We start from the raw sequence: 27,799 nt of genomic DNA, 5'->3' as shown, positions 1-27,799 counted from the left end.
TATGAAACTGAGTGGCAGGAATAGAGCCAGGAATGTCTAGTAAGGCATATACCCCAAGGATATCAAAGATAAAGGAAAATAACCATATATCCAAAAATATTTATAACTCCTTTTGTATTCAGAAAAAAAACTGGAACTCTAAGAAGAGTACTTGTTGGGGAACAGCTGAAGAAATTATGTAAGTGTAAAGAAACACTATTATTATGTATTGGACATGATCACTTCTACAATGTCTTCTACTTTTGGATCTGAAAACTAACGTCTACTAATATCAGCAGTGAATTCCATGAGCTATGAGTTTATCATAACCTTTTCCTATAAATTTCACAAAGCCACCTTTTTTTTTGTTTGTTTGTTTATGCCATTTTTTGAAGTATCTTGCAAACTAGTTTGTCTTTGATTATTTTGAGGTCATCCTCAAAATGGACAATAGTGCCTGAGACTAGATTTTGACTCAGATTTTTCCTGTCTCTAACTATCGTGCCCCCTTTTAATAGTTTTTATCAGTCATTTTTTTAATATCTTTTGTGTAGTCAGATGCTTTGGACATAAAGAAATAAATGAAACAGTTCCTGTTCTAAAGGTTCTTCTGTTCTATCAGAGGAAATAAAAATAAATATGAAATTTATAACATTCAATCAATATTTATGAAGTACTCACTATGTCAGGCACTGTGCTAAGCTCTGAGGATGCAAAAAGATGCAAATTTAAAAGTAATTTGGGGCAGAGGGGTGTGTATTAGCAGTTGAAGACATCAAGAAAGTCCTCACATCAATGGTGCCTCTTGAGGTTTGCTTTTAGTGAATCTAGATATGAGAAGTGGAAATAAGTCAAAAGACTGGATTCCAGGCATGAGAGACTTCCTGGAACACAGTCCAGTTTGGTACATAGAGAAAGTTAGGAGAAGGAAAATGCTATAAACCTGGAAGTATAAGCTGGAACAAGATTGTACAGGAATTAAATACTAATCATATTTGGAGGTGATCAGGGCAGTTAGGTAGTGCAATACATAGAGCACCAGACCTGGAATCAAGAAAATTTATTTTGCTCAATTCAAATCTGGCCTCAGACAATTATTACCTGTCTAATCACTGGACAAATCACTGAATCTGTTTGTCTCAGTTTCCTCATCTATAAAAATGAGCTGTAGAAGGAAATGGCAAAACACTCTAGTATATTTGCCAAGAAAACACCAAATAGGATCACAAAGAACTGCACATGACTTAACAACTAAACAAAAGTGCCATGATCAAACCTGTGTTTGAGGAATGCTGGTTTGGAAAACTATGGAAAATAAACTGGAAAGGGGCAAGACTTGAGGGAGGAAAACAAATGAAGAAAAGCATGGTAGCAGTCCAGACTAAAGATAATGAGTCCTTGAACTAGAGTGCTGACCATGTCAGTAGAGAGAAAATAAACAGATGCAAGAAATGTTGGGGAGGTCAAATCAACAAAAGTTGGAAAATTATGTGTTTCCTTAACAACATAACATTTTGAAAAAGAACTTCATGCAACCAACTTAGACTTTTATCACATGACAATCTTTCAATGTACTGTGGTGCTAACTGTTTTGTGTTAATAGTTGACCTGACAATTACATTTTAGAGAGAGGTCAAAAACAACCTCCCAAATAGTAGTTTGTAAATGCTAATTCTTAAAGCAAAATTGGCTCCAATGAAAATACCATTTACTGTTTATTGTAAAAGGGAGAGGAAAAGCCAAGCCCAGTAAATATTTTTTATTCTCTAATCTTGCCTGTTTCACAGAGAATTGGACAACATTTCAGCACTGGTTAAAGGTAATCTTACATTATTTATGGTTGGATTCCCTTGATCTTCTTAGGGATCTTCTTAATTGATCTTCTTAATCTTAGTTAAGATTAAAAATGGTTAAATTTAGTCCATTAAATAATGGAAAGGTAGAATTATAAGTAATGAATTTTATCTGGTTCTCACAAAGTAAGAAATAAATTTACTACTTTATGAGAAGAAGCAATGAAAGAATGAACATTTCTATAATAAGGTGTCTGGAGTGTCTAAAGTGACCTTAAGAGTATTTTGGCTGGAGTTTTAGGGTAGAGCCAGGATAGTGAAATAACAGAGAGAAGTATATTCAAGGTACTTTTTCACAAAGACCTAGAAATCATACCAGACCAAGTTCTATAGGGAAATTAAAAAAAAAAAAAAATTCTAGCACACATGTCTAGAGAGACAGATCTATGAACATCCAGAATACCCAAAATGCAAGATGCCCAAGGCTGGGTACCAGACTAAGTATCTGTTTCAAACTCATTTAAATAATAAAAAAAAAAGGCTGACATTATATAAGATATAGCAACTGGTGCTTCCTAGCAGTTCTGTGGCTCACTGCCCAGCTCACAGTCCAAGGTAGAGTTACGGTAAGAGTTGCATCCAGAGGAAAGATTCCAGGCTAAGAACAGTCAAAAACTATAGGCTGTGCCCTGAGCAAGGAGCAAGTTTAGAATCTAAGAAAAGCTTTGTAGCTCTGAGCTAGGTACAGGATCTCAGTTGTATTTCCTCAGTTTAGTCTGGAGTTTGCAGTGGAATAACTCAGACAGAAATTCCAGATTAAAGGATACCCTGCAGCAGTGTCACTCCAAACTTGCAGTTTTCCAGCTGGATGATGTTGGCTAAGGCCACCAACAGTCTATTAGAACTCCAACCAGGAGAAGGGCCCAGAAGTGTGTTGCATAGACTTAAACTGGGCCAGAAACTTGCAGAGCTCTTACTAAGAGAGTAATGATCAGATTTTGACCTGGATCAGACCACTCTGGTTGTACTGAAAGCTGGCAGGTTCCCAGCCTGAACTGTCTCTAAAATGCTGGAATAACACAATACCCTCCAAGAAAGCAACAAAGGAACCCAGGAAGGCACAGACTCAGCTCAGACATTTCCTCCAGAAGCATGCAGAAGCACCACTTTATCAAGTCTAAAATAGGGAAGTAGCCTTTGAGATTAAAGTGACAGAGATGATCAAGTTACAAACCTACAAGAAGAGAATGATTCTAAAATATCTACAAAGCCTTGAATTTAAAAAAAAAAAAAAAAAAAAAAAAAAAAAAAAAAAAACCTTGGGTACAAATCAATTTGAATTTCTGGGGAAAATAAAAAAAATTTTTTTAAGGAGAGTAAAAAAAATTGTTGTGAGTGCTAAAGGAAAAAAATTTTTTTTAATTAATGGAAAAATATTTAGCGTGCTAAAGGAAAAAATAAAGGGGAAATGAGATTTATGGAAGAAAGAATTGTAAAGAGAATTAATAACCTGGAACAAGATGTACAAAATCTTACACAAAAAATATTCCCCGATAATTAAAATATATTAAATAGAAGCAATTCCAAGAGACAACAAAAAATATTAAAACAAAATTAAACGATTGAAGAGGAAAAAAGAAAACATAAAGTATTCCATAGCACAAATAATTGACCTAGAAACAGTGCGAGTAGAGATAGTTTAAGAATCATTGGACTACTCAAAAGTTATGGCCAAAAATAAAAGGGCCTAGATATCATATTTCAAGACATCATAAAAGAAAACTGCAGAGGTCTCATAAAGCCAACAAACAAAAAAGGATCCTAGGAAATAGAAAAAAATCTATTGGCACATTTTAAAAAAGAATTCCAAATAAAAACTCTTAGGAATATCTTAGTCAAATCCTAGAATTACCACAAGCAGTCAAAAAGAAGAAATTCAGGTACTGAGGAACCACAGTCAAGATCACACATGATTTACTAGTTACCACTAAGAAGGAGTGGAGTGCTTAGAATTACAATATTCTAAAGATAAAAGAGAAACAGGAATAATTCAATCAGTAAAATAAGTATTTTCCTTCCAGAGTCAAAATGAACCTTTCATGAAGAAGAGGACATTTAAACATTCCTATGGGCAACTGGGTAGTACAGTGGATAGAGAACTGGGAATCGGGAACATTCATCTTTTTGAGTTCAAATCCAACCTTAGACACATATTAGCCTTGTGACTCTGGGTAAGACACTTAATCCTGTTTGCCTTAGATCCTCAGCTTTAAAAATGAACTGAATAAGAAAATGGAGCAATTGCTCTTATCACCTTTGCCAAGAAAACCTCAAAATGAAATTACAAAGAATTAGACATAATTGAAATGACATCACAGCATTCATTTCTGGTGAAAAGATTAGAACTGCATAGAAATATAAAATCAAAATATAAATGTTAAGAAGAACATAAAAATAATTTTACAGCTTAAAGTCGTAGCATATAAAATAAGTCAACATCTTCCACAATTCTGTATCTTAACATCAAAATACATCAGAAAAATATAAAAGAATAAATTCCATTTAAAATAACTACAGAAAGTATAAAATACTTGGGAGTTTATTTGAGAAGATACATACCAGAACTATATGAACATAACTACAAAACATTCTTTACAGACCAAAATAGTTGAAGAAATGTTAACTGCTCTTTGTATGGGCTTCTTCGGCTACTTTATGTAGAATGATAGCTTAATAAAATCTGACAAGAATGCCACTAAAAACGCTAGAAATAGTCAAGATGCTTACCGAAACATGAATTTCCACCCACTGTTCAAAATCCTTAAGGGCTCTAAGTGTGTATCTTGCTTTGAGACATTCGCTAACAATGGTATGAAACTGTCATAATTATCAAGACATCTGTACTAACTGTGCTTTTATTGTTAAAAACAATGTGTCCCCTATAAAAAAACTTCTCATATCTGTACACCGTGCAGCATTTTTTTCAAGCTATTTCAAAGTCTCCCAGTGAGTTTTAGTGGGTTTTGTACCCATTTGTTATAACGTTCAGTGCAATACCCTCAATTAGTTTACAAGAATAACTGACTAACATCAGGGAAGATGGAAATTTGCCCACTGAATTTCAACAAAAACCTTTGCATAAATAGCAAATGATGCTGAACAAAATGTTTTATGACTTTAGTAAGCACAGACAATGAGGCAATCTACATATCTTTTTGAGATAGTAGCATTTTAATCCATGACAGTCAATAAGTTCAATCAAAATTAGCAGCAGTGATTTTTTTGCATGTTTGCTTACTCCTACATACTTAATCCTCGAGAGTACTGACTCTTTTTTGCCTTTCAGTATTATCCCCAATACTAAACACAGTACCTGTTTCCAATAGTGCTCAATAAATAATAATTGACTGGCACTCATTGAGACTCAGTCCCTTAAGTTATTGTATAACAAAAAGTTACCTCAAGATTTTCAGTGAAACATAATTCAGTCACATTATTTTGTCAATGATAATTTTAATAAGACCAAAAAGATTTTTATGCCATGAAAAAAAATTTTTTTAGATGTATTTCAGTCTTATCCTTTTAAAATGTTTAATTTTGTATATTTTCTAATATGCGTAATATACAGCCTCTCCAAAGTGTTGCACTTCAAAACTTAATAGGTTATACTAAGATTTTATTTCTGAAAACATATGTATTACCTATGAAATATCTCAAATCTGTATACTTCAAAGAGTTTTAAAAACTTTTAAATTCTCTCAGTGAGTTGCAGTGGGTTTTGAACCTATTTATTAAATGCAAAATTCAACACCCTCGATTAATTTTATCACTGAAAACAATCCAAGTCCCCCATAAATCCTCTTGTATCTATTCACACTGCAGAATTTTTAATATCTTAGACTTTCATGAAGATTTTTGTGCATGAATCCTGCATTATTATATTTAAGGGTGTGTATGTGAGCACATGTCTATGTATATATAATTATATGTGTTTCTGTGTATATAAATACATACTCATAAAATTTGTCAATAAAAATACATATATTGGGACACATGCTCTATATTTTCAAAGCAAGTTTAGAAATAACTACTTTAACATTAATGAGCTAAAAAATAATGTTCAATTATCTAGGTGCCAGAGTGAGTGGAACAGGGGCTGTGACATTTGTGTCAAGTTATAGATGAATGGCTGCATAGATAGATAGATAAATAGAGGCACACACACATATGTTATTAATAGGTGTTATATAGATATATATATATACACTCAAAAACACATGCATGCACATATATATGTTGTCTGTATATAGTATATGTGTGTTTACTTATACATACACACATATATCTGACCTTTAGACCACCTGTTCCTAAAAACAGTGTCACTTTTAAGAGAGATTCTAAGATTTAAGAGAGTCAGTTTGGGTGCTAAAAGCATGTTACTATACCAAAGAGCATCCAGTTATGTTCTCATTTGAGTTCTGTCCCTCCATACATTCATAACCTTGGGCAGATTGCTTACCAAGCCTCTCTGGACCCCTCTCTCTCTTCATCAATAATGAAGAGGTCAAGCTAGATGACCTCGGAGCTCCCTTTCAGCTCTGAATCTGTAATTGTATTTAGACTACATGTTTGAATCATAAATATTGGATTTGTCTTCTCCAAGCCATATTCCTAATCATTTGTAAGATTAAATAAGAAATTCTTTACCTACTTAAGGTGATATTAAACAAGGATTTAAATAGAGATTTGTTACAATCAGCCCATCAGATTCGTAGATCTTGTGCTTCTTTTCAGTGGATGTTTTTTTTTTTTTTTTTAAACTTTTTTATATTGAATCTAGTTCTGTTTCTCATTGTGAAGTTAAGGTCATGGGTGCCCTCGCCCTTGTGGAGCAGTTTTGCAAATGTGAGTTTAAAGTAGGGAGATGAGGCTATTCAAGAGTTGGAGAGGGAGGAACCTGAGACTAGACATTATATTGAACATGATAATAAGAAGCTACTGGAAAAGCAAGACATGAAACCATCCTAGTCTCAGAGCTTTGTAGCATCTTTGTATACTGGAAGGGAATGATCATTATTGTTTTACAACAATGGTAAGGCATTTATAGGCTCTACATTTACATAATTTTACATAACATTTGCTCTGTTAGCCATATGCTGAAGTCAACCATACTGCCATTTAGCAGCAGGGGAAAGGTTAAGCAGAGCTGATCAGCTGCAGAGAGGAACTCCTGAAACGTCAAAAGTAACATAGGAAGACAAGATAAAATTTTAATGTTGGAAAAGGAATCTTAAAAAGCCATTCATTTTTTTTAAAAAGATTTTCACTTGTCTGCAGTATCATAAATCCTCAAAGTGCTCTCTATGATTTAGTGGTGTGTAGTACTGTTCATTTGTAGGGTTATCAATGATTAAGATCATGCAACTTTATTTTGCATATTATTTGCTAATAATAATAAAAGCTAACATTTATATAGAGGTTTAAGATTTGCAAAGTTCTTTTTTTGAATTATTAGCTTTTTATTTTCAAAATACATGCAAAAATAGTTTTCAACTTTCACCTTTACAAAACCTTGTGTTCTAAATTTTTCTCCCTCTCTTCCTTCTACCTTCCTCCCCTAAACAGCAAGCAATCCAATATAGATTAAACATGCAATTCTTCTAAACGTATTTGCACATTTATCATGCTGTTCAAGAACAATCAGATCAAAAAGGGGAGGAAAATGAAAAAAAAAAAAAAAAAAAAGCAAGTAAACAACAGAAAAAGGTGGAAATATTATGTTGTGATCCACATTAATCCCCATAGTCCTAGATGCAGATGGCTCTCTCTCTATCACAAGTCTATTGGAATTGGCCCAAATCGAAAAAAGCCAAGTTCATCACAGCTGATCATCAAATAATCTTGTTGTTGCCCTGTATAATGGTCTCTTGGCCCTGCTCATTTCACTTAGCATTAGTTCATGTAAGTCTCTTCAGGCCTCTCTGAAATCATTGTGCTGATCATATCTTATAGAACAATTATATTCCATAATATACCATAACTTATTCAGCCATTCTCCAACTGATGGGCATCCACTCAGTTTCCAGTTTATTGCCAATACAAAAAGGGCTGCTACTAATATTTTTTGCAGAGTTCTTGACCTAGATTCCCCTCATTGGACCCTCAACAACAGCCTTAAGAAGGAGATAGTATAGTCATTATTATTCCCATTTTACTAATGAGGTAACAACAATGAGAAATAATTGCCAATAATTACACAGATAGTAAATGTCAGAGGCAGGATTTTAGGTCAGATCTTTCTTATTCCTGATGGTGGTGGTGGTGGTGGTGGTGGTGGTGGTGGTGGTGATGTGCCAGACACTGTACTAAGCAATTTACAAATAGTATCTTATTTGATCTTTACCACAACCCTGGAAAGTAGGTGTCATTGTTTTTCCCTTTTTATAGTTGAGGAAACTGAGAGAAATAAAAATTAAATGACTTGCTTAAGAACAATAATGAAATGGATTTGAACTCAGGTCCTAGGTCTCCATCCACTATACCAGGGATCCTCAAACTACGGCCCACGGGCCAGATGTGGCAGCTGAGGACGATTATCCCCCTCACCCAGGGCTATGAAGTTTCTTTACTTAAAGGCCCACAAAACAAATATAGTCCGGCCCTCCAACAGTCTGAGGGACAGTGAACTGGCCCCCTATTTAAAAAGTTTGAGTACCCCTGCACTATACTAATTTACCTTTGTTCAAGCTAAAGGTTACTTTGCTCTTCAGTTGTTTCAATTGTGTCTAACTCTTCAATAACCCCATTTTGTGGGTTTTCTTGGCAAAGATACTGAAATGGTTTGCCCTTTCCTTGTCCAGTTTATTTTACAGAGGAGGAAACTGAGAAAAACAGGGTTAAGTAACTTGAGTCACACATAAGTGGTTGAGGCAGGATTTGAAATCAGGTGTTCCTGATTCTAGTCCTGGCACCCTATCCACTGCATTATTTGGATGCTACCCATATCAACTTTCTTCCTACCAGGTACACTCAGAATACCATCATTAAGTCACTTTTATAAAGCTTTACTGATTTTTTGTTTTTACATGACAAACATTTATAGGTTTGTGAGAAGGCAAAATAGTTTAGTAAATACCCCAAATATTTCTCTTCTTAAGTTAGGCTTTGTCTTGCTTGGAAATGAGACCACAGTGCATTTCTAAAATTGGATTAGTTTTCTAACTCATCCCAGTCTAGTAGAACTATGAAACACTACTATAGACCCACACTTAATTGGAAAATGAGCTTTTCATGAAGATGATTTCACGCTCTATAGTAGTAGTTAGTAGCTTTTTTAACAAGGTCAAACCACAACACTTAGGAGATAGAATGCCAAATGTGCCAAATGTGCCAAAACTATGTTATTAAATGTTATCCAGAAGTCTGGTTCAGGTCATTAAGCCAAACACAACTTTCTCAAGACAGGTCTTTGTCTTTAGAGCAAAAGGGAATTGGCACTTTGGTAATTTTTCCTTTTGACACAAAGTCAAGATGGGGAAACTTAAAAGGGTACAAACCATGGAAATAGAGTATGGCCTTCTGCCAGAACTGACATTCAAAGCTTACCAAGTGTGAGAGAATGAAGCCATCTGAAACCTCATTAAAATTTAAATCTTGTTTTCCTCTTTCTCTTCTCACTCTCCCTCTTACTCAATATAAGGTTATTTATTCTTCCTCTGACTGGTCATCGTAAGTTTCCTTAAAAGAAAAAAAAACAACCAAAACTTATGAGAGCACCTAGGGGTTCACAGCAAAGGTCATTTAATCCATTCAGAGATCTTCCATGATTGATCACTCAGTATTTTCTCCTGTTGTTTTAGCTGTGTTCATTATCTCCCAGGCTTTATTTTCCCAAGGATGTTTCACTCTCCCCAAGAACTCAGCTGTCACAAACCAGGGAAGGAGTATACCAATATCAATAATGGGAACTTCGTTGGATGTTATTTTTTATTCTGGTGTTATTCTGTCCATTAAAGGAAAATCCCTTTTCCAGTCTTGTTTTCAACACTTAACATAGCGCCTAAAACATAGGCATTTTACAAAATTCTTATTCAAAGAACCAGTTGGGTTTTGAGATATAAAGACAGAATAGAAACTATAAGAGATAGTAAGAGGAAGAGGGAATTGATAAGAATACTTACACAAATAAATCTAATGAAGAGGTGTCCTGATTCCATTTTATCCAATAAATCTTGTTTAAACAAAAAAATTTTTTTAATGCATATTAACGACTTATTGACTTGTCAAAGACTATCATGATATCGGGAAAGTGATCCCTGACATGCAAGTGAATTGGATTTTAGTAAGGGAAGGTTGTGCAAAGTCCCAAGTCTCACTTTGTCCTCCAGAGCCATCTGAATCGAGTGGCCACTGAGATCTATTAAAGATCTTAGCTTCAAAAAGCCAAGGTCTTCCACTGCATCCAGGGCTACCTCTCTAATCAAACTGTTCTGTTTAGTGCTATTCAAACTCATATGGTACTGGATCAAAAATTATAAAAATACATTTCTCTTCCTCTAGAACAGTTCTGCATAAGAGGCTTCATGCTCTCTTGTCCGAGTAATTATAAATGCAAGGAAAATGTTTAATTTAAATTTGCATCACTTCGGAAGATGATTTTAAAAAAAATTCTTGGTACATGAAAAGGCTTTACAGGTTTTCTTGGAGTTATCCTTTCACTTATTCAGTGGGTCATATTCAGGGCTCTCTATTTTCCCAGTTCTCAAGTTTTTTAAAAAAAAGTACAGTATAGTTACATACTACATAATTTTGATGCTTTGATAATTAAGATACTCTTTTTGGCATCTGTAGTTTCCCTCTAGGTTATTGAACCATTGGGCACTATCTCTTTGGTTCACAGCTATATTTAGAGTTACAATGGGACGTGTGAAAGACAAGGAGAAAATGGTCAGCATTGCGGTAGATAAAAGTTGGCCTTCAAAAGAACTCTGAAAAATTGGGGGAAGTATTGTTTTTGTTCCCCCTCTGCTTATTCCTACCAAAAAAGACTTCTGTTGTTTTCTGATGTCATTCATCATATTCATCATATTGAAGATTATGAAAGCATAACCAGTTCTTAATAATAGCTAAAAGTAGAGTTTGTGAAGCACTTTACATTTATTATCTCATTTGACACTTCAACAAACCTGTGAGTTGGGTGCTCTTATTATCCCCATTTAACAGATGAAGAAATTAGGGCTGAAAAAAAAATTAAGTGACTTGTCCAGGATCACATAGTTAGTAAACATTTGGAAAAGGAATAAAACCAAGGCCTTCCACCACTCTGTCCAGTATGATAGAATGGAAGTCCAACACTAGTCTTACAAGTGTATAAATTAGACAGACATCCATATGTCATGATTCAAGTGGAAACTGTGGTCCTTTGTAAGAAGAAAGAACATAAGATTTGGAATCAAGGGAGATACCTGAACCCTGGTTCTGCTACTTAGCTATCTTTTTTACCTTAGTTTCCTTATCTATAAAATTAAAAAATTGGATTAAATTCTGAATTTCCCTATAACTCTAAATGGTAAAGACCTCCATGAATAAGATACGTGTTAATAGAGAAAACAAGTAATTCTGTATAACTAAAAGCAGTGGAGAACCTGAGGTCCATATCAGGACACTGAAAACCTGTAGGGAATAACCAAAGTAAACTTATAAATATGAAGTGCAAGTCATATCCAAGACACTCTTTTAAGTGCTGTAAAATAACTTTATTGAGTTATTGAGTTTTATAACTCAGTAGAATTGGAGCAGCTGAACCATATGTAAAGATTCCTGACAGCTGCATGTTGACTTTGAAAACCACATGTAGTATTACTTATGTTCTATTGTATTTTAATATTTTTCAATTTTGTTTGATTCTGCTGCTGTAAAGAATTTTAAGTCATGACTATTTGGAACCCTCTTTGGGGTTTTCTTGGCAAATACATTAGAGTTCTTTGCCATTTCCTTCTCCAGCTCATTTTATAGAAAAACTAAGGCAGAATTAAGTGACTTCCCCAGGATCATAGAGCCAGTAAGCATCTGAGGAACTTTTTTTTAACTCATTTGAACTTAAGATGAGTCTTCCTGACTCCAGGCCCAGCTCACTAGCTATAGTAGAGAACACAAGGGGATAGAAAAACCAGGTCCCTATTCTCATGGAATTACATTCTCTGGGAAAGATCACATAGAAGTACTAAGAAATGCAAAAAAAAAAATTTTTTTTGCTGAAAATAAATATTGTCTACTTAATCATTTCAGTGAAGTAAAAGGAATCTGGGGAAGATTAAAAAATAATCATAATATATAAGTATATTTCTCCTAGGAGATGACTAGATGGTTCCCAGGAATTGTTTATGTTCTAAACAGTGTCTGTTGCTTCTGTTTTCCTTTCACTAGATTTTTTCACCATCTTTATCTATTAGACTGAAATTGAAATAAAATGGGTATGGGAAAATAAGATTGATTATTGGCACTTAAGATCCCTTCTAACTCTCAAGCCCAATTATTGGCCTAGAATAGGTGGAAAACCTATGTAAGTTTTGATTCCTTCCCTCGACTTTCTAGTATTGGGACAAGGGTCATGTAAAACAAATGCTAAACTAAAATGAGGCTTCAGACAAGAAAATTTTGCTTGCTTGCTATCTGAAAGCTAGGGCTACTTGTGAAGTGAAGGAGAGAATTTCCAGGTAATCTTTGATCCCATTAAGGGGTTTTGAATTTGTTGTTTGGATACTGAAGTGATAATATCTAGCAAAAGCTTTGTAAGATTTTGGTAATATTTATGAATAATTGTCACCTAGATTCAAAAGTCGAATGTGGAATATTTGGTTTTCTTTGCTTCCATTTGTATCTGTTTTCATTCTTGAAAGAATTTTGCCTAATTACAAGGAATTTCAGAGGGCAGGGCATCCTGGAAAGCAAAATCACCAGGTTCTCAGTATTTTTAATGGTTAAAAAAGGGGTGGGGCGGAGAAGGGAGGAGATTTGACAATCTGATTTGTGTGGTAATTCTAGTTTCAAATATATTATTCCTTATTCAGATATATCCACTAGAAGATATCCATCTGATATAAAAATCATTCCTTTCCTTCTCAGTACATGGAGAAGAACTAATGGTGAGAGAATTCTGTCAACAGAGAGTGAATATCTTAGTTCAGATGCCTCTTCTATGATCCCACTCACATAGTGCCTACCTTAGCTTTTCGGTATTTTGTTTGTTTCAGATAATTTCCAGTATCTTTATCTATCTTCTCGCCTTGTCTTTGTAAATGAACATGCATATGCCTAAGCAATTTGTTGAATGGGGACCTCTCCTCTTGGTCTCTAAGTAGTGGCCAAGACCTTTGGTAGGCTAATCAAATAATGGCATGAGTTGCTATTCACCTTAGTAATTTTTGTACAGTAAAAACAGTTTTCTCAGATAACAAATTTGGAAGAAAAGATCTAAAATAAAATATTGTGCTCTACCTAGTTTGGCCTGGTGATTGTACCAGTGGAAGAATTTCCTGATGAGGAAACCCCCTTCAAAATCTTAATATAATATATTTTAACATGTTTAACGTTTATTGAATTGCTTGCCATCTAGGGAAGAGAATGGGGAGAAGGAAGACAAAATCTGAAACACAAAGCTAAGGGTCAATGGTGTCAAAAGCTTTATTTAAAAAAAAATGTTTATTCTGAAAGATTTTAAAAAAAATAAAGGATTCAAGTGCAAGGGGGAAAAAAAAAAAGAAAGCTGTTTGGTCTTCCAGTATTGATTTTATATTAAAAGGATAACTGTAGTTTTCTTTCCACTAGTCCTGCTCCACCACCTTACTCTGGCTATGAAGACCATATCTGTGAAATATAAATTGATAGACTCTACCATGTTGGAAAGGCTTCAAATAGATTCCAATAATAGCTGACCAAGGTCTAGCCTCAACCCTATCCACAGAATAGTGTGTTACCAGGAGGCTGACCATTTCATAATTCTTTGGTTATGTCATCCCAAGTATGAAACAAATATGAGATAATATGGGATGGGTCATGGAAAGAAAATATAACATAGTTGAAAGACCACCAGATTTGAAGTCAAAAACTTTAAGTTCAATATTGAACCTGGCTCAGCAAGTATTTGGTAGCTATATAACCCACCCAGGTATTTACCTCCCAATCTTCTTTCTTTCTCTCTTTTTTATCAACTATTAGACTTGGTCAGTCAGGAAACATTAAGTTCCCACTATGTGCTAAGCAGTGCTTGGGATACAAAAAGAAGCAAAAGAGCCCCTGCCCTCAAGGAGCTCAATCTAATTCACTTAGCACAGTGCCTGGCACATAGTAGGCACTTAATAAGTATTAATTGATTGAAGAGTTAAAAAAAAAAAGGCAAAAAAAAAAAATCACACATGTGTATGTGTGTGTGTATAAGCTATATACAAGAAAAAAATTTAAAAATAATTAAAAGAGGGAAGGAACTAGAATTAAGAGGGATTGGGAAAGGGTTCCTTTATTTAAAAGATGAGATTTTAGTTGCACTTTGAAGAAAACCTGGAAAGCCAGGAGGTGCAGATAGGAAGAGTTTTCCAGGCACAGAGAATAGCCAGTGTCTTGTCTTCCTTTAGCAAGGAAGCTAAAACCATTCGATTGAAAAGTATATGGTGAGGAGTACGTATACTGTTCCAGAAGATTGGAAAGGTGGAAGAGAGGAAGTTATGAAGGACTCAGAATGCCAAAAAGAGGATTTTTGTATTTGATCCTGGAGGTGATAGGGAGACACTAATACCACTACCACAGTTAATACTACTGTTACCAACATTATTACCACAAAACCACCATCATTACTATTACTACAATAATAATAGCTCCCAGCATTCAATTTTATTATTTATTTATTTCTGTTTAGATAATTATTTGTTATATCTTTTACATTATATATTATAAATAATCCTTATATATTATTTTATATTTATATCATGATTTGAGATTTGTAAACTATTTTATGATTGTTTTTGTGTATTGTTTTTGAAGTATCCTTTGTCTTTTTTTTTTACTACTACCTTTGGCTTTTAGATTGGTGTCATATTCTAAAGTCCCATTATGGCTGCATAGTATTTTAACCCCCTCCCACCCACCCCACCCCACTCAGCTAATTAATTTAGAGTGTAAATAATGCAGAAACTATTTCTGTTGTTTTAAAATATCCTTTTCTTAATGATATCTTCTTAATTACAGAGTAAAGAGATTGCATTCCAGCTTCATGAAGATCTAATGAAAGTTCTTAACGAGCTGTATACGGTAAGCATGTTAACTTTGCTTCTGTTACTAGAATTGTTTGGTTCCTAATCCTTGTTTGCCTAAGCCTGTCTCATGTCAGAATTTATTCCAAATCAAACTAATGATGCATGTTTGCCTGGTGGAATATGCATGCTAACTTAGTGGAAAGAGATGCTGACTATATTTGTTTCCTGTTCTTTGCATGTATATAGCAAGAGCTATTTGTTAAAACAATACTTTCTTTTGTACCCATTCTAAATGGGTCATTTCCAAGATTACAACAATTTGGAATGGTTTTATCCTGATGCTTTTAGGTTTTTTTCCTTCCCATTTCAAATAAATTAACTATTTAGCTAATGACTTAGTAAGCTTTATTTGCATCTCCTTCCTTTCTTTTCTCTCCCTTCAGTAATTTTGCATGGAAGGTGAAAGCCTGCACTTCAGTTTTATTCGCAGTATTGTATATAAGGAAATTAAAATTTTAATTAAAAGCACTTCATTCAAGCGTAAGAACAAATCTATAAAATAGAAATTTGTAATGCAAACTGAGCTTTTTTTAAATAGCAGTACATATTATGAATTTTGAAGATTTTCTCTTATCACATAATTCAAGCTCTTTAAGGAATCATAGAAGCCTAGATTTTCCTAGGTCCCTAAACTCAGTATTTCTCTCAACTTCTTCCTCTTTCTCAGCCTTTACTTAAACAATTCACAAATATTGCCATTTCTGCCTTGATGCTAAAATATAAATTTCTCTATTTTTCTTTTGAAGTCCTTCACTTTTCACTTGGCTTTAAAGCCCTTCACTTGGTCCCAGACTATTCTTCCCATTTTATCCTAAATTTTAATTCCCTTGAAATTTAATTCCCTTGAAAGCAGGGATTGTTTTTTGTCTTTATATCCCCAATATATAGCTCCACTTGGTACATTGTAGACATTTAATACATGCTTGTTGGTTGATTGATTGGTTAAATTTTTGAGGAACCCTTAGGCTTGACTTGTACAAGTTTCTGCATGCTGGTTGCACGTAATGCCCATCTGGCCTTTACTTGAACACTTGAATTTCAAAGAGCTTGGCATATTAAGAATTATATTTTTGAACAGTTTTAATTGTTAGGAAGTTCTCCCTTATAATTAAATTAAAGCTGTTTCCTTGTAATTTCACAGTTTTCTCTGGAGCCACACAAAATGCATCTGGTACCTCTTTCATGTGTTCTCTCTTGTAAGGATTGTCTTCTAATTTTAATGTTGACCATCTCCAATTCATTCCATTGATCCTTAAGAAATAGTTTCAGATCTCTTCACCATTCCAGTAATCTTCCCCTTCACAAATTTTGAATATCCTTCTTTGATTTTTATTAATTTTATTCTAAAAGAAATAATCATGAAATACAAAATCATATATTTTTTTAAGTTTGGTAATGTATATTTGTGTAGGCCACAATTATTTAGGATTATTTTTAACAGGGAAATCTGTTTGAATGTTCATGTAACTGAAATATTAAGACTCTTTACTAAATTCTGAAAATCCTGGAAAAATTTTTTTTTTTGTAAATAGTTTTTGAAAATTGGATAATTTTGACGAGTTAAAGGAATCCTGGGATCAATTTTTTTTTTTGTTTTTGTTTTTGGTAAAACAAGTATTATGCAGATCTGAATTTTCATTTAGAAGATTTGTTTAGAACATAATATGCTTGTCCTTAAGAAGAAGCATTTTCCAAGAATTCTTGCTTGTGTGTTCCTCCTTGGGAGAAGTTAAACCTTCTTATTAATGGAGACTATTTAAAAAAATTATTTGATGTGGTCCTTCCCCTCTTGGAAAATTATATTTATTCCTAATCAGAAGTAATGAAGTTGAAAGTTGGCTAATTAATACTATATGACTTTATTTCTATGTTTACTTATTTCTGATTACTTGAAATCTCAGCAAGTTTCTGAAACCTTCCTTTGAACTTTAATTAAATGTATGATGGGAATTTGCAGAAGAGAGAATTATGATATTTTTTCCTTATGCTTTGTTACGTATGTTTCCATGTGCTTGGTGAGAGAGTTGGAATATCATTGAAGTAAATACTCCTACAAAGGGGCAATCAGAGTCTATCCAGACCTTCTCATCCAGGACTCTTGTCTCTGTTCTCTACTTTCTTTATAGCTTAGTTCATATGAAACATTTAGGCTAGCAGAATTGAAAGGGAAACCAGATGTCTTATATCCAGGAACACCATCTATAGACCGCCCAAATAGATATCCAGACTTTATTTAAAACTTCTAGTGATCTAGAAACTGCTTCTGCCTAAAGTAGGCTATGACACTTTTGTAGCACTCTAATTGTGAGGTTTTTCATATATTAAGAGTAAACATGTTTTCAAAAAAATTTTAAGGAGTATTTCTAGTTTTGCTTTCAGGACCAAGTGGATTAAGTCTAATTCCTCATCTATGAGACAGTCTTTCAAATACTTGGGAAAGGTTGTGGCTAATACTTATGCATGCATATGTGTGTTGGCTGTCGTTCCCTTTGTTCTCAAATAGGATGAGAGAGAGAGAGAGAGAGAGAGAGAGGAGTTCAATTCTAGCCTCAGACACTTCTAGCTGTGTGACTCTAGGCAAATCACTTATTTACCTCAAATTCTTCATCTTTCAAAATGAGTTGAAGAAGGAAATGGCAAACCATTCCAGTATCTTTGCCAGGAAAATCCCAAATGGGTCAAGTGAAACCCCTCAACAATAGCTACATATAGTGCCAGAAGATTTGCAAAATAACTTTACAAATATTTCATTTCATCTTCACAATTATACTGGAAGGTAGGTACTGGTATTGGCATAGACAGATTAACTAACTTCTCAGGATCACAAAGCTGGTAAATGTCTAGATTTGAACTTAGTTCTTCCAGACTGTGCCACTCAGGTCTCACAAATCTTTTCTTCACTTTAAATATCTTCAGTTCCTCCAATTAATCCTCATATTTTAATTATATCCTTGTATTGTATTGCAATTTGTCATTGTCACCCCCAAAATGTGGTGACCAGGATTAAGCATTGTAGTACACATATGGCATGTATGGTCTAGTTGGGATAGAGTGCAGTGAGAAAAACCATACTGAATATTAACCCCTATTGATAAAGCCTAAGATGCTGTGTGAGCTTTTTGGCTGCCAAGTTACACTATTGAGCTCTGATTATGCAATTTCTATCCACAGCTTCTTTCTTCCTTAAGGGCCATAGAATTGTTGTTATTGTTGTTTTTCTTAAACTTGTGTATAAATCTTGACGTTTATATTTAGTCAGTTATATTCAATTATATTTGACTTGTTATTCTAAACCAGTGGTTCTCAAACTTTTGTTTTCAGTATTTTTATCCTATTAAAAATTATTGAGGATCTCTCCAAAGCGTTTTTGTTTATCTGGATTATATTTATAGACATTTGCCATATTGGAAATAAAAACTATTTTTGAATTTGTAGACCCTCTAAAAGGGTTTCAGAGATCCCCGGGATTCTCTAGACCATACTTTGAGAACCACTGTTCTAAACTTTCAGTATCCCTTTTGGATCCTGATTGAAATCATCCATTATAATCAGCTGTCCCTCCCACATCCATGTCATACAATTTTAAGAAGTGCTATTTTGCCTACATCTAAGACATTGATAAAAATGCTAAATAATCTAGAACCTGGAGCATTACACTAAACATTTCCCTCCACAATGGCATTGATCCATTACTGACTACTCTTTGAGTACTATCATTCAGCCATTTTTGAACCCACCTACTGTACTTTGATCTGGTCAACATCCCACCACATTGTCTCCAAGTACAAGCAAGACTTTTTCCAAATCCTGTTCTGAAAGATAGGTATACTACTTTTATAACATTCTCCTAATTTCTAAGTCTAATAATTCATATCACAAAAGGTAATAAGCTTAGTCTGGCATGGCCAGCTTTACTGGTTCTTGGTAACCTGTAATCCTGGCTTTTCTCTAAATACTCATATACTATCTCTTTAATCATACATTCTAGAAATTTTCCAGGAATCAAGTCATACAACAAAACTAACACACACCAGTACTATAGATGCCCAAGAAGTCGAAACTATTTGAACAATTATACAAGCAGTCATCCTAGTCCTAATTGCCCTCTCTTCCCTTCATATTCTATATATATAGTAGATGAAATTTTCAACCCTTATCTTACAGTTAAGGCCATGGGGCATCAATTGTACTGAAGGTACAAGTACACTGACTACGTGGATTTATCCTTCGACTCATATATGGTACCAACCCAAGACTTAGCCCCCGGACAATTACTACTACTAGAGGTTGACAATCACGACTACTAGAGGTTGTTCTTCCTATAGAACTTCCAATTTGGATGTTAATCTCATCAGAGGATGTACTCCACGCATGAGCAGTACCTTCTCTAGGACTAAAAGCAGAGGCTATCCCTGGACGATTAAATCAAGCCACTCTAACCTCCACTCGCCCTGGAGTTTATTTTGGTCAATGTTCAGAGATTTGTGATTAGAACCACTTACAGTTTGCCAGTTACACCTTCATATAAGTCTCTCCAATCCTCTCTGTCTTCATCCTGCTGGTCATTTCTTATAGAATAATAATATTACATAATATTCATATACCACAATTTATTCAGCCATTCTCCAATTGATGGGCATCCATTCATTTTCCAGTTTCTGGCCACTACAAACAGGGCTGCCACAAACATTTTGGCATATACAGGTCCCTTTCCTTCCTTTAGTATTTCTTTGGGATATAAGCCCAGTAGTAACACTGCTGGGTCAAAGGGTATGCACAGTTTGATAACTTTTGGGGCATAATTCTAGGTTGCTATCCAGAATGGTTGGATTCGTTCACAGCTCCACCAACAATGCATCAGTGTCCCAGTTTTCCCACATCCCCTCCAACATTCATCATTATTTTTTCCTTTCATCTTAGCCCATCTGAGAGGTGTATAGTGATATCTCAGAGTTGTCTTAATTTGCATTTCTCTGATCAATAGTGATTTGGAACACTCATATGAGTGGAAATAGTTTCAATTTCATCATCTGAAAATTGTCTGTTCTTATGCTTTGACCATTTATCAATTGGAGAATGGCTTGATTTCTTATAAATTAGAGTCAATTCTATACATATTTTGGAAATGAGGCCTTTATCAGAACCTTTAACTGTAAAAATGTTTTCCCAGTTTATTTCTTCTATAGGGTTTTCTTGACAAAGGTACTGGAGTGCTCTGTCATTTTCTTCTTTAGTGACAAAGAGGGGTTAAATGATCTGTCCAAGGCCACACAGTGAGGACATTTCTGAAAACTGGATTTGAACTTGTATCTCCTGATTCCAAACACAGTCCATTGACCGTGCAATCAGATCTCACTCAGTTAGATCCTCCATTGGCTAGCTGTGGTGGCCCCAGCAAATTAATTAACACAAACCCTTCTGAGTTCCAAACTCCCCATCTGTAAAATGACCATAATAATACCCACCCCCAACAGGGTTATTCAGGAAGCACTGTAATGCTATGCAATTAGCCATTATTTCATCAAAAGAACAAAGACAAAGAAGTTTGATTACAGGGAACTCAAAAAGAGAGCTCTATTTGTGCCATTTTTGACATTGGATTTTATCCTAGACTCGGAATACAAATAGAACCTGAGATTTAGTGATTATATTTGCAGACTTGAACAAAAGAACCAGGGCTCCTAAGATTGTGGCCAGAAATAGTTGAGAAAGGTAAAAACATTCTCGGTCAGGTTATTGGAGATTGCTTGACCTCATTCAAGCCAATTCACCTTTGTGTCTCAGCTTGGGATTCAAAGAATAATGTGAGTTGTGATGAGCTTTAAATTAGATATTCTGTACAGCACTTCAACCTCCAGAGAAATTATACCATAACTCTGTGGCACTGCTCCAGCAAGACCAGGGGTCAATCATGTCCAGGGGGAAGAAACCTTTGGATGACAGTCATAATCCTGAAGCAGCAAAGAGCTGATATTTGGTCTCCCTTGTTTTTCAAATGGAAATGTCATAATAGTTCTTTGTTCCTATGAAATAGATCTGTCGTAGTCTATGACTTGTACAATTTGTGCTGGAAGAAGAGAAAAAAAACATGAAATACTGGAACATTGATTCAGGGATAGGGAAGCTAACTCTAGTCTTCTTGCCACTGATGGGCAGATTAACTCTGAGCAAATGAGATAATAGTCTTACTCTATTTCACCACCTTTTTATATGACCTCTTTGTTCTTGGAGACTTTGTGATTTATGAGGTAATGTGCTAAGTGCAATGAATGCCTAGAAATAAAGATACTCTCTAATGTAGCAAGGATTCTTAATCTTTTTGGTGTCGTGAACCACTTTGGCAGTCAGGTGAAGTTCATGGACTTCTCAGAATAGTATTTTTAACCAAATTAAATAAAATACATAGATAGGATTACAAATATGTGTGTATAGTATATATACATATATATATACATACAAATATACATACTTAGAATATTTTATTTTTATTAAATTTGTTTCATTGTTAATATATGGAATAAAACAAGCATTTCTATAATATAGTATAATAAAAAGATTGCACTTAAAACTGTATTATGTACAATTTGCTATTCCTTTTAAATATATAGTTATCATGTAAATTCCTTTTTCCCCCTTTTTTCTCCCCCCCCCAATATAAACCACAATTATCACATTATAGGAAGCAGATTCATACACTCTAGGATAACAACCCCTATTCTTGTCGATATGACACAAATATTACTATAATTTACTTTTTCCCATGCATTGAAATTTTATAGCAGGGTTTGCTCATTCACTACAATAATATCACAATCCAAATTCATTTTATTAATTAGGGGAAATGATATTAACAATTAAAAAAAACACTTAAAAAAAACCAAGGTGTTAGAGACAGAAAGTGTGTTGTGTGTGTGTGTTGTGTGTGTTGTGTGTGTTTACTATATCCTCTATATTGTATAGTCTGATTTAAGTTTTTAAGTCCTGAAGTTTCCAAGCCATTGATTGGGGGAAAGGGGGATTGTTGTTTTGTTTGTTTGGGGGTTTGGATTTGTTGTTTGTTTTTTAAAAATCTGCTCTTAGAAAGTGCTTTTGGGGTTAGTTTTAGGATTAGGAAGTATTTCTTTCAGAATTCTAGAATAGGGCAGTAACCTCTCATTTAACTTTCCTGTTGTGTGTGTCAACACCACCTGTTTGGCTGTGCATTCAGAAACTGCTTATTAGAACTAAGTATACACAACATTTCCCACTCTGCCTCTGCCTTCTTCTTGGACTTCTCCATTGATTCCCATGACATCTATACTTGGTAGCGGGAAAGAGTTTCAGGGTAGCCCATTAGATTGCTAAACCCTTTGTGGAGGAGGAAGTTGCCAGCTGTAATTAGATATTCTCCCCTGCCCCGACATGCCTTTGAAGCCCCTATCTTTTGGAATGCTGACATGAAGGAGCCATTTGTTTTTAAGAGCTCAAGAGAAATCATTTGTCATCTCAAACCCTTACTTGAAAAATCCAGACTTTCACAGCTACAACCTCTGCTCCATGGGCCTCCCCAAAGCCAAAATGTACATAAGAAATTTACTTGAGGCAAGTCTGAAAAATGATTTTGAAAGGACCCAAGGTACTTTCTACTTCCTCAGGACAGATTTTCTAAGGATCACTGACTTTTGAATTCTTAAAAAAAAAAAAAAATTCTTCTAAGTGTTGGAAGGGGGAAGAGAATTTTATGCATGTAAATACACACAGGGACATACATATTAAAGCTGTACTCTCTGTTCTTAGGGATGGGCAGTAAATTAATATGAGTGAATATTTGTGACAAAATGCCAAACCTAGAACAGCAACCATGGAAATGAGATTATAGCACCATCCCCTACCCCCACCCCCCCAAAATGACAAATTTGCTGGAATACCAAATCTCAGTCATGCCACGTGGAAAATTTTAGAAAAAGCAATCTATTTAAAGATAATTGGAGTGACAAATTGTTTCCCTATCTCCTTCCCCGGGTTTGGATAGACTTATGAAACAGGAAGAGGAGTGCTCATCTGATTTTGCATCCAGCCACTTCTGAGTTCTCTTGTCTTTATTCAGCCTCAGAGCCTCCAGACCTTTGAAGAATGAACACTTTTTTAAGAGGAGAAAGGACGCTAGGTATCACTTAATCTAACTTCTTTTTGACTATTGAGGAAATTGAAGTCAAGTGAAGGGGAATAAATTCACCCCAAGTTGCTTTTCAGATGGGCCAAGGTCTTTTCCAAATCTGAGATATCATGATAATAGACAATGTTGATAATTGCTAATTACACATCACTTTGTACATTGAAGAGAGCTTCAATATGTTATTTTAGGAAGGAGATAAAGAAATTGGTAGCAACAGAGGCTAAGTAACTTGGTCCAAGTCACAGGGCTAATGTGAGAAGCAGGGTATGAAATATACGATTATTTAATATTTCGTTTCTATCTCAAAACCATTAAATACTTCACCATTTTGACTCTTAATGGGTTTAATTAGGATTCCTAAGAACTCTTTTTCCTTTTTAAAGTATGATTATTTTTGCTATATCAACAACAAAAAACAAATTAGGAGGAAAGAAGTTATACTTTCCCCAAAATTATTAATTCATTGAAATAAAGCCAGGTAATGTCAGCTAGTGTGTGGTAGATAGGAATTCCATATTAAAGCTGGAAAAGTAAAGAAACAAAAACAAAGAGATATTTTATAAATTGATACAATAGAAAAATAGTCTATTGAGTTATATTGGCTCTTACTAGAAATTCAATTCAAGTACTAAACATACAGTACTGTGCCACGGGATAGAGATATGAAAATGAAAAAATAACACAGTTCCTGCCCTCAAGAAACTTTTTCAGTCTTTTGGGGAAGGAAAGTATGCTGTGTACACAATACAAGATAATAGAGGTATCAAGGAAGAGTCTTGACCAAGTTCTCTCATAATTTCTGCAAAAATTATTGAACCATTTGTGTTGGTTCCTAATTGTGATTTCATCACTATAGAGCATGTCTCATCAAAAAATCCCCTTTAACCTATATGGATAGTAAAATGGTTTGTTACATAAATCCCTAGAGAGATTTTTGATGCATTGAGGGCTTACGTGAGTGAATATCTTGAGATCAACCATTTAGAAAAACAATCACTGCAACTAAAAACATAAAGATTACCGCACCCAGCAATTTATAATTCTAGAATTTAATTCCAAACCCTACTTCTGATGGCCTATGGAAATAGAGCTAGGGTCAAATTGGCCTAAATTGAAAGTAATAAATACAGGGTACTATCCTTACATATAAACCCTATAATTTTTTATGATGTAAAATAACAGATCATGGGTGGCTGAATGCTCCACTGATTCCTATGAAATATTAACATAGGAAGCCCCCCCCCCAACACATTGGGTGAACCTTCTATGAAAGATTTATGAGAGGACAGAGGTGAAAGTTATACAAGATAAGATAAAAATACATTAGGATCTGTATTTTTGAAAGGAATAACCACATTAGGGATATCTATGATTCATTAAAAGTATAAGTAAAATAATATTCATTTTCCTTTAGGATAAATTAGCTCTCTCAGTCATGCTTGTGGAAGTATTAAAACTAATGTAATTAACTGTAGCTTTTATGCCTAATTAGATATCGCTAAAGTTGGATCATATATGACAATCATATAGAAGAAGTCTGTAATAGATCTGTAATGGGAATAATCCAGTTTGTATCAAGTAATATCTTGCTTTCCCTCTTAATGAACACTTAATAACTGATCAGTAATCAGTTGGGGGACTAATTTATGTCAGTGTGGTGATCGATATTTCTATATTATGGCCCATCAATATAATAGCATACTAGGTAAATTCTATATATATGGATGTTGTTGACTTGTGTACTTCACAACAGATTAAAAAATGAACACATGGGGAATCCTAATATGAATTGTTGCTTCCATGGAATGGTATACCACTTTTTGTTTGCTTTAAATCATTCAAAGATGACTGTGAACAGATATTTGGGGTTTTTTAAATTTCCAGTTGACATATTGAAATATTATTCTACCTCCCCACAACTTAAAAGAAAAAAAAAAACACTCTGCTATTCCTATAAAATTATATAACTTTTTTCTAAAATAATAATTCACATAATGGTGTAATTGAGAAATTGTTTCTTCATATGGGGATGCATGAATGATCTGTGATTTTCTCCAGAGTTGGCAAGAAGCAATGTGGAAACTACTTGGCAGCTCTCTCAGAAATAAATTATGTGACATACATAATCAAAAAGCTAGTAAGGGTCAGGGGCAGAAATTTGAACCCTGCAAATCTTCTTCCTGCTGTACCACACTGCTTTTACTTTTTGTTTATAAACATTTAAAAACTTAAAAAAAAAAAATCCAGTATGGTCAGCAACATAAGTGTTAATTTTCCATGGGTTTTTTTCCCCCCTCATCACTTGTGACTCAGGTTGCTATGGCAACTGTCAAGAGATAGCAAGAAGGATCCCCAGCATATTGGGTGGACCCTCCCCCCTCCTTTCTGTAACTGAGTTATGGGAAGACTGAAAAGACGAAAAGATTGATGAGATCTGTGCCTCCAGTTGAGTACTTTGAAAATACATTTCAATTCAGAATTTGTTAAAATCCCATCTTGGCACATAGTAAATAATTAAGAAATGTTTTTCATTCATTAATTTTTTTCATTTTATCTCCATGAAAAGCTGACTTAGTAGAATGAGGCAATGACATTTCTTCTACTAGTTAATACCTTTCATTCATACTTAGTCCTGTTTATGCATTTTGAAATTGTTTTCTCATGTAATAACTCATCTGATCATCCCAACATTGAAGGGGAAAGAAGACCTAGAGTTTGAGCAGTGGGTTTGGAGTCATGCTGCATAACGGTGTGCACCTGGGAGGCACATACTAAATGTTTATTGAATGAAAGAATTATTTAATTACAAAATAATGTGTACACAGTAATAGCAAGAAGCATTTTCACCAGTAGTAAAGAAAAAGCCATTTCATTGAAGAAAAGAAAGCCTAGGCAAAAATGAGATGGGGAGGGGCTTCTACTCGGCATCTCTTTAGGGACAAAGCAAGCTCTCTGTCTACAACCTAGCACACCCCTGAGCCAAGTGATCTTGTGCTTTCTTTTGCTCCATGGATTTGCCTTTGTCTCAGGTCTACTCTCTTTAAAAAGGATATTTTCCTTCTAGGAACAGCTTTTTTCCATTCCAGATATCAAGACAGGGCTGAAAACGGACCTTATTTGAACCTAGATACATAGAATTTTAAGGGCAAATTTGACAGTACCTATCACTATAGTTAAGAATGGATCTTATTTATGAAGTTCTTTGTGCTTTTATCTGGCTGACCCTATGAGATAGGCAATATAAGGAGACCCTATTTTACTCAACTGAATGAATCAGCTAGGGCTTGAACTCAACTTGAACTTCTGAGACCAAAGATCAGCATTCTTCCTAACTTAAACCATGCTTCTTCTCCTGCTGGTTTTGGTTGAATGTTATAGTTGGGATGGAAGTTAAGGTGATATTTATTCCTGACCCCTATCTATAATAATCTCTTTTTGAATGGGTTATATGAAACATGCATATAAAGTTACTTTCCATTTAGCCTCATTTTAAAATAACAGCTAACACTTTTATAGTTAGTATCTTAAGATTTGCTAAGCACTTTATTTGCATTATTTCATTTGATCTTCACAAACAACCCTGTGAGGTAGATGCTATTGTCTCTTTTACAGATGAGGAAACTGATGCACAAAAAGGTTAAGTGATATTGTTATGGTCATATGTAAGGCTGGAATTGGATTCACGTCTTCCTGATTCCAAATCCACTGTATCCCTTTACTGTCTCGTCTGTTTTATTTAAATCATTATTTAATTTTGACGTTCCTTTTAAAAATAATTAAAAATAATTATTTAAAAATAATTCGCTCACCCTCGCATCTGTTTGACCCACTAATAAGGCAAATATTAATTAGACATATCAAATCATGCAAAACATTTCCATATTAGCCATATCACCCCTCCTCCCACAAAAAAAAAAGTAAAATAAAGCAAGAAATGTATATTCTTCACCTAGCACTCAAAATTCATCAATTCTTTTTTTGGAAATGAAGAGCATCTTTTTCATCATGAGTCTTTTGGAATTATTTTGGATCATTATATTCATGAGAGTAGCCAAGTCTTTCATAGTTATTCATCATTAAAATATTGCTGTTATTATGTACAATGATCTGGTTCTCATGTCACTTTACATCGATTCATATAGGTTGTGCCACATTTGTTTGTTTTTCTCTAAAACCATTTCTTTCATCATTTCTGTCACACTCATATGCCACAACTTGTTCAGCCATTTCCCAGTTAATGAGCATTTCTTCAATTTCCAATTTTTTGTTTTCACAAAACCAACTGCTATACATATTTTTGAACATGTAGGTCTTTTTCTTTTTTCTTAGATCTCTTTGGGGTACAGATCTAGTAGTGGTATTGATGGATCAAAGGGTATGGACAGTTTTTAATTTAGCCTTTGGGCCTAGTTATAAATTATCTTCCCGAATGGTTAGATCCATTCCCCAGGCACTTCATTAGTGCTCCTATTTTCCCTCATCCTCTCCAGAATTTTCATTTCTGGTAGGTATGAGATGGAACATTGGAATTGTTTTCATTTGCCTTTTTCTAAACAGTAATTTGG

The 27,799-nt window shown here is 34.4% G+C and overlaps 1 protein-coding gene across 4 annotated transcripts in view; it reads left to right on the top strand.

The window, feature by feature from the left end:
- The window catches only part of SRGAP1 (SLIT-ROBO Rho GTPase activating protein 1), a 290,112-nt gene that overhangs the window by 157,907 nt on the left and 104,406 nt on the right, over window positions 1–27,799 (top strand). For all 4 annotated transcript variants that reach the window (XM_031940927.1, XM_031940925.1, XM_031940926.1 and 1 more), the window contains exon 4: window positions 15,012–15,074. In XM_031940927.1, coding sequence (XP_031796787.1) covers window positions 15,012–15,074 — 63 coding nt within the window. The remainder of the gene's footprint in view (window positions 1–15,011; window positions 15,075–27,799) is intronic.

Source organism: Sarcophilus harrisii, chromosome 5, assembly GCF_902635505.1.
Source record: "Sarcophilus harrisii chromosome 5, mSarHar1.11, whole genome shotgun sequence".
NCBI lineage: Eukaryota > Metazoa > Chordata > Mammalia > Dasyuromorphia > Dasyuridae > Sarcophilus > Sarcophilus harrisii.
This window is presented reverse-complemented; position numbering and strand designations above follow the sequence as displayed.